Source organism: Lepisma saccharinum, chromosome 25, assembly GCF_977018435.1.
Source record: "Lepisma saccharinum chromosome 25, izLepSacc3.1, whole genome shotgun sequence".
Taxonomy (NCBI): domain Eukaryota; kingdom Metazoa; phylum Arthropoda; class Insecta; order Zygentoma; family Lepismatidae; genus Lepisma; species Lepisma saccharinum.
The window spans coordinates 6,835,043-6,847,756 of record NC_139253.1 but is presented as its reverse complement, the minus strand read 5'-3'; the positions used below and the strand labels follow the sequence as shown (position 1 = coordinate 6,847,756).

The following is a 12,714-nucleotide window of genomic DNA, read 5'->3' as shown; positions in this document are numbered from 1 at the left end:
TGAGGCATACTCAAATATTTAGTGAAGGACTTGCTCTGTCTCACAAGGAGATAATAAAGAAATGTTTTCTACATATAAATAACATTTATATGTTATAAATGTTCTTGTAAACAATTGCATAATTTGATGCTCTTATAACATTTGTTATTTCTAGTTATTTTATCAATGTAATAATTATAAAAATATTTATTATTGTATGAACATAAACACTGTTCATCAGTATATGTAAATTTAAATTTCCTTTTCAACATAGCACCATAGTTACCTATTGTGCCGATACCGAGTTTAAAATATACTGACAAAGTTGTTATATGTCTTACCTGGTTAGATATGGTTTGGGGCAGACATGGGAAACTATTTAAAGGACAATTTGAAAGAAAAATGTGTGTCAATTGGACTAGATGAAAGCAATGACATAAGATTCAGCTTGAAATTATTGTGCAATACTTATGATGTGGAACAGACTATTATAATTCCCATCAAATAATGATTTGTTTTACAAATTTTTAACTGCAATACAGTCGCATCCTGATTTTACATTTTCCCTCGTTATACATTCAATATTTGTGGCTCCAATATAGCAAAACGTTATAAAATTTTTCCGTTTTTACAATGTCCAGCAGTTCAAGTTCTTTCATCTTGGTACCCTGAAAATTGTAAAATTGAGGTCCCACTCTATATCATGAGTAATATACATCATGACTGAAAATCTGCAACTTATAATAGGCTGTAAAAAAGGCATGCTAACTCTTTAAATGAAAAAAATCCCAATTGCTTGATGTAGGGAGGTGTGTATTATGATATGTCATGCTGTAAAAGAAGTACATTTATTTATTTATTTATTTATTGCGTCTTGTTTATCATGGCGAAGTTAAGGCTTTGTAGCCTTTTCTACCACTTAACCATGTTTACAACAACATTTAAACCATTACATAGAAAGGTAAATATTAAAATATAGAAAGAGAAATATAAAATTACAAAGAAGAAAAAAAAATACAGAAAAAAATGATAAAAAAAAAATATATACGGGAATAAAAACCTAACCTATACTCACGAGCATACAACAAAACACACACACACACACACACACACACACAATCAGATATTCATGACAGTAGTCAGGGATTTGAAATATTAAGGTGAATAAGGGTTTTCAGTGTTTTACTGCGCTTAACTGTATTCAATTTATCACTAAAATATAATGTGCTAACTATTTGTGCCCAATAAAAAATGTTTTAATTGCATCTTAAAGACATATGCTGAAGGTGAGTTCCGGATTTCGAGAGGCAGTGAGTTCCAAAGACGAGAAGTGGAAACTGTGAAAGATTTTGAATAAAAATTTGAGTTATGAAGTGGGATGAGTAGAGTTCTCCCTCGCGATCTGGTGTCAAGGCTGTGTGATTCGGAAAGCATTGAGAATCTGCTCGAGAGATACGCCGGTTCCTTTGAACTGATTGCCCTATAGAGAAGGGTGAGGTTGTGTACCTTTCGCCGATCAATTAATTTGAGCCAATTTAGCTTCTTCACTTTCTGAATTTACAGTGGATATATTATACTACAGGGTGGCCCAAACAAAACTATACCCATGAAGTGAAGTGTGCGAGTATGTTTGATCAAGTACATCTGTAACTAGCATGTTAAAACTTGGTCAAATGCAGTCACAAGTGTGCCACTGCCCAGACCAGATGTTGGAAATGCCTTGTCTGCACAAGTCGGATTTTCTCAACTTTTTGCAGTGCAGCACTAAGTTACTGGTGTGTAATATCACAACTGCTGCTGAGATTTTGAAACTCTCGACACATTTCAAAGAATAAACCGAGACACGTCACTCAAGAAGTCTGAGAACAACTACAAAAACATTTGGATGATAAAAAAAGAACTGGCTTATTACCACCTTTGTTTTAGGTATACTTTTATTTTGGTCACCCTGTATTTCCTTAGTGATAGTGTATGATTAACTGAAGAGTCATCCAAAACGTGTATGTACAAGACCCTTGAAGTTTGAAGTTAAACTTTTGAACCAGTATTTGCTTGTTTAAAGAAGCAAAAAAAAAAAATGACAAGATAACCAGCCACAGGATTTGCTGCACACCTCTCATATGTTACATACAGACTTACATCAAATCAATACTTTCAATACTGCTATTAAAAATAATAGAATCCACAAGAACTCACCTATCATCCATGATGTTATAGAAAGCCCCGTATCCATCAGTGCACATAGGAGCAACACCACCACCACGTCGAGTGTAGCCACTTAGACTTGTGGAGAGAATGAAATTGCCATTGCCACCACTGAAATATTAAGAATTCACTTGTTAATAAAACTAGAAGCACAATCATGACATAGAGTGGTCACAAAGTTAGAATACTCCCTTTATTTTCAACACTATGATGGTTGTATGCTTGAAATGCACACATACCTGATGGTTTAAGAGTCCAGAACATTGGTATGGAGACCATCATTTTTGTACCCCACCATCAGGCATGTATCCATATCAAGAATTAAACCATAACCATCGTAGTGTTGAAAATAACAGGGGGGTATGCCCATTTTGTGACCACTCTGTACATTACAATTACAACTATGCAATAGCACTTCACCACCTTACAGAAAATGTACTGTTCCACGTGCACTGATCTGTCAAGAGGCTACCACTTTCAGGGTCTGACAAGGCAATGCATGCAACTAATTGAATGTCTACAGTGCTGCACTCTGTGGTGAGTCCTTATATTCTTTGACTGTAATGGTATACATATTAATACAGTAGAACCTTGGTAACTCGAACTTGAGGGGACAAAGAAAAATCGAGGTATCAGGGATTTCGAGTTATTGAGGGCCAAAATCGCAGACTTCGAGTTATAGACGTCTAAAGTTTACTGACCCTTCTGAACATCTGAACTACGTATGTCTATAACGTATGTTGATCACCTGACATTGTACGTATGCACCCTACACTTCAACTTCGAGGTCCATGCAACTAAAACCTTCAAGTTAATGAGCTCGAACAGCATCCTATAAACTGTACAAAAATTCGTCTGCTCAAGGTTTTATTAGAGTTGTTGAGGTAAAATTAGTATTGAGTGTTATGGACAATTCAAGGGGATTACAAAAAAAATGGACTTATCAAGGAATTCGAGATGTTGAGGTTCAAGTTATCAATGTTCCACTGTACAGTATATAGGTATTCCATGGCAACTGTATCACAATAATGTATCAGTGTTTTGCTTTAATATATTCAAAAAGCACATAAGAGATAATCAAAATATTAAAATAGCTGTAATTTAATTATGAAATTCACTATTACCACAAAGTGTTCATGTTAATTTAAATAAAATTATGCATTTTGCACAGGGAGCCTCGGTGGTCTAGTCAGTAGGGTGTCTCATTGCCATGTGAGAGACCAGAGTTCGGTTCCCAGGGTGGGTGATCTTCTTCTTCTTACTTGGCGCTACAACTCTCTATGAGTTTTGGCCTGCTCAACAATTTTTTTCCATTTCATTCTATATTGGGCATCCTTCTTCCAATTTGAGATCTTCATTATTCTGATATAATTTCTAATATCATCTTCCCATCTAACTTTAGATCTACCTACTGGCCTCTTGACAAATGGTCTCCATTTAGGTATCTTTTTCACTGTTCTCTCATTGGACAGTCGTTTGATATGCCCTACCCAGCTTAATCTTCGGGCTTTTATGAATCGAATTATATTCTTATGCTTAATCAACTTGTGACCAGTAGGAAGACCAAGACAAAGATGGAGGGATAATGTTGAGATGGACCAAAAGGAAACTGGTAGGGATGGAAAAGAGTATATAGATCTTGCTCAGGATAGGGACAGATGGAAGGCCTGTGTTGCTGCAGCCATGAACCTTCGGGTTTAAGAAGGCTAGAGAGTTAGTAAGTTAATCAACTTGTCTAGCTTGTCATTTGTTTTTATTCTCCAAGAGCCATCGCTCATTTTGGAGGGGCCAAATATTTTTCTTAATATTCTCATTTCAAATATTAGTAGTTCTTGTATTAGGCTATCTTTCAGGACCCACGTTTCACAGGCATATGTTGTCACTGGTCTAATGATTGTCCAATATAACTTTAAGTTTTGATTTTTTTGAGGAGATTATTTTGCAATAATTTTTATTTGCATAAAAAGTTTTGTTTCCTGCTATAATTCTTTCTCTTATTTCTTCTTCTATTGAATTATTGGTAATCACAATTGAGCCTAAGTATTTAAAAGATTCAAAGACTCATTGTGTCTGTTATTAGTTTATTTTCTTTATTTGGTTTCCTCCCACATTTCATATATTTTGTTTTACTTCATTTACTATTAGACCATATTTTATTGCCTCATTTTACAACACTATGAATGTGTCTAACATGGCCTGCTTTGTTCTTGCCATTATTAATATATCATCAGCATAGGCAGATAGCTGTTTTTATCAGGTAGAGATATTCCCTCTTATTTCAAGTCTGGATATTATGGCATCCATTATGATGCTGAATAGAAGTGCTGACAAAGGATCACTTTGTTTCACTCCGGATTTTACTTCAAACTGATCAGTAAGATCATTATTAATTTTCACTTTGGCTTTAGTATTCTGCAATGTAATCTGGATCAGGTTTATTAGTTTTACTGGGACGTTAAAGTGTAATAGGCATTCACGGATCAATGATCTTCTAATAGAATCAAAGGCATAGGTATAATCTATGAACACATTATGTAGCTCGATATTAAATTCCTGACATTTTTCATATATCTGTTGTACCATCTAAATATTGTCTATGGTTAGATCTGAAGCCCATTTGATGTTCTACAAACTCATTTAGTCTGTTGTACAATAAGATAGCACAGATTTTAGACATTACATTTAACAGAGTTATTAATCTAGAATTCTTACAGTCTTTACGATCACCTTTCTTAAATACAGGGCAAATTATTCCTTCCAGTGAGTCATCTGGGATCTGCTCACTTTTCCATATTTTAAGTATAACGTCCTAAATGTTTTTCTTTAACGTTTGTCCACCAATTTTAATTAGTTCTGCTGAGACATTGTCTGGGCCTGTAGCTTTTTTATTATGGTATTTATTTCAGTAAATGTTGGGACATCGGTCTCTTCATCATTTATCTGATTTACATTTCTTAGGTAGATATTGTCGTGTGTTTCTTCATTGTTTAAAATATCGCTGAAATATTGTTTCCATCTTTCCAATACAAGTTTCTTTCCTGAAATTAATTTTCCTTGTTTATCTTTACATAGTGGAATCATTGAATTTTTTTCTTTGTTAAAAAATGTCATTTCTTTATAGAATTTCCTAGTTTCATTTTTCCTACTTGATTCTTTGATTTTATTATTTATCCACTCTTTCTTTTTTCTTTTACAGATCTTTGTGGCATTTTTCCTTTCTTGTATGTAATCATCTTGATTTGCTCTTGTTTTTCTGTTTAAGCATTTCATTCCTGCTTTATTCTTCTCATCTGTAGCTAATCTACATTCTTCGTCCCACCATTCATTGAATGTTCTCTTTTTGGGGGGGTTGAATACTTCATTAGCTGCTTCAAGTATTGATTCCTTAATGTTTTGCCATTCTACATTAGTATCCTGTGATTCATCTTTTTCTTCTAGTTTTCTTTGCAAACACTGTCTATATAGTTTTTGTATTTTAGTCACATAGATTGTTCCTATTCCATTTTTGTAGTTGAATCTGTTGGTGTTTAATTGCTATTAGTTTTTGTTTTATTTCCAGTTGGACCAAGAAGTGGTCCGAATCACAATTAAATCCACGTCTAGTCTTAACATCTTGGAACGTACTACTCTTAGTTGAATTAACAATCACATGATCTATCTGGTTCAAAGTCTTCATATTGGGAGAGATTCAGGTTCCTTTATGGATATTTTTATGTTGAAATTTTGTGCTCATTTTCATCATGTTATTGCTAGCTGAATATTCACATAACTCACCATTCTTATTACATTCATTGTGTAGAGAGGGTGGGTGAACTAAGGTCGGAATTTTTCCAGCCATGTCCACACATAAAGTGGCTCTGGGCTCATCAAGTCTCCAATAAGTGGGTACCCGGGGGCAACACTGGGGGATAAAGGCAGCCAGAACATGGTGCTGATCACATCACCACCTAAATAACCAAGATCAAAGAATGTGTGGGTCCTGGACTCACATTCCCCTATGTATGCCTCTTTGCATGGTGAAAAGTGCACGGAGAACTTTACTTCACCTTTATGAGATCGCTAGAGTCCCAGAAAATTACTGACCAATATCTGTGATTAAATTTGAAGCAATACTTTCTGATACCAATTCCAATGATATTACTGTATTATCTGATACCAATACTTCATTATCAAACCAGTCTTTCTATACAAAACCATACATTAAGAAATCAAGGTTGTGTTGTGTTTTTTTAAGGGAGAGAGGGACAATTTCCCCTAGGTCCTTCTCTCAGAGGCAGATGGAAGCACTGTTGCCAACTTAACTCTTTTGAGGCCAGATCTGGCTCTTTCGTGCACTCGCTTGGCTGTGCCGCCCCCTGCACCACTAGCCCCGAACATAGACCAACTTTTGCCATGCGTATACATTTTGCACGTGACGTGATATTATTATATTGGCTGCGTTGTCTCACCCCCCCCCCCCCTCTTACCTCCCAGCTACTTTTATATAGCGCCTTGACTGAGGTGAAGATGACAATATTGTTATCCGGTAATCCTTTATTTTCGATTCATACAACCATCGGTCGATTTTTGAGATGGGTGATGCCGTCAGATCTAGCAGGTGAAAACTAAGAATAGATTGTCATCACTTTAAAGTTAACAGTAACAGCAGTGCCCCCTCCCTGCCTTCTTGACAACTAAAATTACCATGGGAGGCACTTTATCCTTCGTAAATCTAGCTCCTTGAAAGTCAACTTAGCTCAATTTAAGGTGAAATTTAGCTCTTTTATGCACATCAGGTTTGGCAACACTGCCAGGATGGCTGTAGGAGGCAAGGAGAAATGCATTACGCTTATAGGATAATTATTTTACTCGTTTTCTTGGAGATATCAAAACTCCGACGGCGGAAAAAAAATATATGATCGGGTAAAGGATCTATTGAAGATGATATTTGCGCTAGAAATAGTTGAAACTCTCATTTGTTTAGCCGTAACTTCAATTTGAAATTCTCTCTCCATAAGGAATACATGGGATTCTGTAAATACGTATTCATCACATTTTTCAAACATGGTATCTAGCTTAATAATCAACTTTAAAAACTGCTTTCACTTGCAACATGGGAAGGAATTCATACTCTAAAATTATGTGTGAATTTTCTTTAGTAGCAGTGCAAATTCTGACGATTAAATAAATGCATGCCTGGTGCGAAATTGTCCCTCCTCACCTTAAAGTAATCCCGAAATTCATGAAATATGATATTGCTATTCTAGAACACAGCTAGTCGTACCTTTTCACCCATGCCGGATCTTTGAACAATTCTGGCAGAGGAAGTCCACTTTCAATTGCCAGACACTGCAATCCGAAAAGATGCCTGTCACAACCTGCGTTCTGCTTTGCATCCTTCATCAAGCTGTTGTGTTTCTCTATTGCAGTTACTAAAAGCTCTTTCTGTTTGGATTTCTGTAAAATGTTCAGAAATTGAATTAGAAATGTTATGAATTAGTTTTTGTATTAGTTTATTTATTGTCAATTCTCTATATTTACTGCGTTAATTGTGATAATGAGGATGGGTGATGATAGATGAAAGAACACACACTTAGAAATGTCTATCTTGGACTCAAGCCCAGAACTTTGAGATGGCATAGTGAATTGAGCACTCAACATTCTGCATAAAAGGTTGAATAAATTAGTTTTGTTTGCTAGGGAGAGCATGCTCCATTCATTTTGTTTGTAATTCTACTTTGTGCACAGATAGGCTAATCAGGACTGGACCTACAGTTTGAAGTGCAGCAAATCACTATGCAATGTGGCTCCATCAGGTACGACGAAACCAGGACCCCTTGATTACAGGACGACGTCCACTTATTTTGTAGAGAAACTTGAAACATGAAGATTGAACATTATAATACCTATGTATCTGATTAGAGCTTAGTCTCTTGGTTGTCTACCAAATTTCAAAGTTCATGAATGAATTCACAAAGAAACAATTTCTATTTATACATAGATTATTACAACAAGAGTGCAGATTTTTGCTTATTTGTCTTTTTTTGTTCACTTTTGTATTAAAACCTAGGTTTTGATGTGTAAAGTATGTTTCATGTTGTTTTGAGCCATGTCTATACATCCCTATATTGCATAACAACTTTTTAATATAGCTGAGCCGATACTGATACCGATGTATCGGTATTGGCCGATACCAGTGGTATCGGTATCGGAAAGTATCGGTTGGAATTCACCTACCAATACTTTCCCGGCACAGTGGTCTTTAGCTAGGTCCACAGAACACTTCTGCAGAGTCTAATTATCTTGGAAATTATGCAAAATTCGAAATTACATTTTATTTTGCACAAATTATGCAAGCAAAACTGTATTTTATAATTACATAACATCTATTTTAATATTCTGATGTAATTCTTGAATATTCTAAAGCAAATTTATTGGGAAATATGTGCATATAACTGGAAAAGATTATTTACACACCAATACTGATCAATATTTTGAACAAATCTTAATTATTGTAATTTTGAAGTATCGGTAGGAATCAGTAAGAGTATCGGCATCAGTATCGACTCAGCTCTACTTTTTTGTATGTCTTGCTTACTCCTGCTTTCTTTCTCAACTTTAGCTCTTTCCACAGTACACTGGAAGGTAATATCTTGGGCCTTGCCAATGGCATAGTGGGAACAACATTGCTAAATAAGAGGTTCTGGGTTCAATACTTGGTGGAGGTACAGAATGGTTCAGATCCAACTTTAAACTGTAGGTCCAATTATGATTAGCAGGCAGCAGAAGTGTATGAAAAGTTTATACAAAAAACTGTGTCTTGTACAATAAGTGCCTCAATGCCAGAGGTGCTATGTAGGAAAATAGCTCAAGGTATGTACTTTCAGAGTAAAGAGGTCTTGTTATGTTCAGTTAACATATCTTGTGTTGTTTAGACCAGACAGGCACTATTTTCTGAACATGCCTTGTATTAACAATCTGAACCTAGTACTTTGTACATTATTATATAATAAATACAATAATCAGAGGATGATAAAACCGAAGATGTAACAATTACTACGTAATTTCCGAAACTCAAAAGATTACCGATTAAAACTGACTAAAAAAAATAAACAAGTCAAGAAACTATGAACATTTACACATAATAGAAAATGCAGAGCATAAACAAACATATGGCATAGTGGTAACGTCATCGCCTTGTAATCAAGGGGTCTCGGATTCCACTTTAAACTGTAGGTCCAGTCCCAATTAGCCTTTCTGTGCATAAAGTGGACTTAAAACAACAATTCAATCAATCAATTAATAAGCCAACATGTGATTGGTTGCACCTTAGTTGGAGCATAGTTTTATGCCCAATTCAACGATTATTGATTGGTGTTTCAAGTCCACTTTATGCACAGTAAGGCCAATCGGGACTGGACCTACAGTTTAAAGTGGGATCCAAACCACTATGTGCCTTCACCAGGTATCAAACCTGGGACCCCTTGATTACAAGGTGGCGTCGCTACCACTGCGCAATCAGGGAGGCACCCAAATTCAATGATTTCAGTATGATGGCCATTCTTGGGAAGTTATGAACTTTATTATTAATGAAATTTAAAACTAAATATGGATATAAATCCATCACAATGAAAGCATTGCAATCCAAAGATAAGAGTCTAATATTAGTACCATATTACATATAGACACTCACACTAATTTTATTATCTAACATTGACTGAACCCACGCCAATGCCTCCATGGTACAAGATCTCACGGTTTCTGTCCTTCCATTATAGTATTCACGAGTTGTTGCAGTTTCATATGTAGCCACCGGCCTGAAATGTAGACAAAGTTGATTTTCTTTATTACTATATAATGATTAATTGCATGCATTACAAATATTAGGGACAGGACAGATTAATCTCTACCCTACAGAATCAGAAAATTTAAGCATATTGAAGTATTGGTAATAATTTGATACATCTATAAATACTTTGTAATTTAGGACATGTAGCTTTCCGTGGGGTGCGATTCAAACAAGTGTTCTCAGGCTACCAGCTAGGTTAAGTTGGGAGTTTACTTGCAATGTTTCGAGGACATACTTTGCTCCATGCGCTCGAAACATTCTAAATTAAGTAAATGTTGACTTAATCTGATGGGTAACCTGTGAACATTTGTCTGAAATTTAGTGTAAAATTCTGCCATTTTGTCATTATTTTTATGAATATAAATACTCTAATTTTGTAAAGGTCTCAATATGGGCATTTTCTTCTTCCCAAAGCAAAACCCGCTGCAGTCACTTGGTTGCATATATTAAGCATGCTATGTGCTGGCATAGTGGTAACAGTGTTGCCAGGTACAAGGCTGCCCACAGGATTTTTCTCAGAGGGACAGCAGTACTTAAAGTGGGGGGGGGAAAGAAGTGATGCTTTTCCCCAGTTAAGAGAATTCTCATAAAGCATCCCCACCACAAGCATAATTCGCTGTCTTTCACAGAACTGCCTCGTCCAACTTTTCACTCTACAATTTCAAAATTTGAATTGTATGAAGTTTTTTCAGATATCTCAGTGTGGGCAAGTGCCCTCCCTGACACCCTTCTGAAGGCCCCTTGGCCTGGTTTGATTCATTGATTGAATTGTTGTTTTAAGTCCACTTTATGCACAGAAAGGCTAATCGGGACTGGACATACAGTTTAAAGTGGGATCCTAACCACCTCCACAGGTATCAAACCCGGGACCCCTTGACTACAAGGCGACGACGCTACCACTGCACCATCGGGGAGGCCTGCTTGGCCTGGTATCCTGATTTATGCAGGATTCTCAAGATTATTCCTGATGAAATGTCGACTCCTGAGGCAGTTGAAATTGTTAAAAATTTTATTTATTTATGCTTTAGCGATGATGTCTCATTGAGAAATAATTTAAAGTAGTGTGTGTTTTCTTTTACTTTGAATTTGTTAAAACATTCTGGGACTTTTGCATATTCTTTACAGATGGACTATCTAGCTCTCTTCACCTCAGCAGCAGTGGTGATTTCTCTGGGTGTGTAAGTCGTGTGTCAACGGCCAAAGGAAAGTGAAATAAAGAAGAAAGTATCTGTACTTTTATAAATTACGAATTTGAGCGTTTTTCTTCAATTGTCAGTCTCGAGCACCCAGTAGTTTTCGAACGCGGTGCAGCACGCAGTGGTTGTCAGGCAGGTAGATCGGTCCCGCACTGCCAGGGCGTTGGAGAGGAAATACAACGTCTTACCACTGCCAAAACATAGGATGACCGCGCATGCGCACCCTGCCACCCACCAGCATGGTTACCTTCTCAAGGCATTCTATTTTTACCCAACGATTTGGCTTTCATTCACCCCGCGTTCCGCGTTGTTTTGCTCGTGATTGTTGTGCACCATTTTTTAAAGGAACACGTGGTGTGAAGAGATGTGATTATTTAAGATGGAGAATAGTGAAAGTGTTGTGCAAATAGGTTGACCAGACACATACATTCAAAAAAGAGGACACCGAAAAAAATGGCTATACGTTTGCCATTACTCATAATTTAATCAATATACAAAAATTTTACCAACATTTTGCTCACAGATGCTTTTCAGAAGATCTCTTCCAAGAACTTAATCTTACCTTTAAGCAAAGAAAGCAATCTCCTAATCTGTTTTTTTAACAAATTACAAAGAATATCTATAATTTGAAGCACAGAATTTTACTCCTTTTCTAATTCTTGGATATTAGACTGAAATATCTCCACAAGTGAATGCAAATGTAACAAGTAAGATTCCCTTAACTTATTTCGAAAAGCCAAATTAAAATTTAGGTAGTTTGGATTGGGTAGAGAAATATGATTTCAATTCCACGAACATATCTAGCACTTATTCAACAGCAGGGGAAAGTGGCAACCACCTTACACTTTACACCATATTTGTTCCTTCCATCCTTTAAAACTGGATATTTTCATTCGCTTCGTTATTTCATGAAAGTAAATATTACTTAATAATCAAAATTCTCACTACGTATTTCTGTATCGCGTATGTATAGCTCGAAAAGGAACTGGCCGACCTCTGTGTTGGAGTGGTTAGCACACGGCTCCACAAAGCCAGAGGCCTCCGTTTCGAATCCCGGCCTGGGCACGAGTGTCCTTCATCAAAATCATCATATCATCGCTCATTCTCATCTTCGCGATTAGCCAAAGCTGGCAAAAAAGCAAAGTAAAATAATCCAAATCAATCAACCGAAAAGGAACTGCACAGACTACATGCGTTCCAGCAGTATCAGCGCTTAATACTAATGACTGGGGTACGGAAATTTGCCTATTTACCTTTTTTATTCCTTTGTAGTAAACCATAGGCTTTCATGTTTAAACTTTAAAGTTCGTTTCGTGAAGTTTCTATTCCGAAAACACATTTTTATAGTGCCTATAAATTCCTATTTTGCTTAATAGTGCAAAAAAAATTGATATTCTGCAATTTTTCCATACTTCAGCTTTTTCTTACTTGCATTTGGCTTTCCCTATATTGAAAGATGTAATGCTTTGTTGATGTTGTACTGACTGAAATCTGGAATTCGCCAGA

The 12,714-nt window shown here is 36.2% G+C and overlaps 1 protein-coding gene across 6 annotated transcripts in view; it reads right to left on the bottom strand.

The window, feature by feature from the left end:
• CROT (Carnitine O-octanoyltransferase) overlaps nt 1-12,714 on the bottom strand; it is a 71,082-nt gene that overhangs the window by 12,495 nt on the left and 45,873 nt on the right. For all 6 annotated transcript variants that reach the window (XM_083111197.1, XM_083111195.1, XM_083111193.1 and 3 more), the window contains 3 exons: nt 9,857-9,980; nt 7,448-7,620; nt 2,176-2,295 (listed from right to left, as the gene is read on the bottom strand). In XM_083111197.1, the coding sequence (XP_082967323.1) occupies nt 2,176-2,295; nt 7,448-7,620; nt 9,857-9,980 (417 nt within the window). The remainder of the gene's footprint in view (nt 1-2,175; nt 2,296-7,447; nt 7,621-9,856; nt 9,981-12,714) is intronic.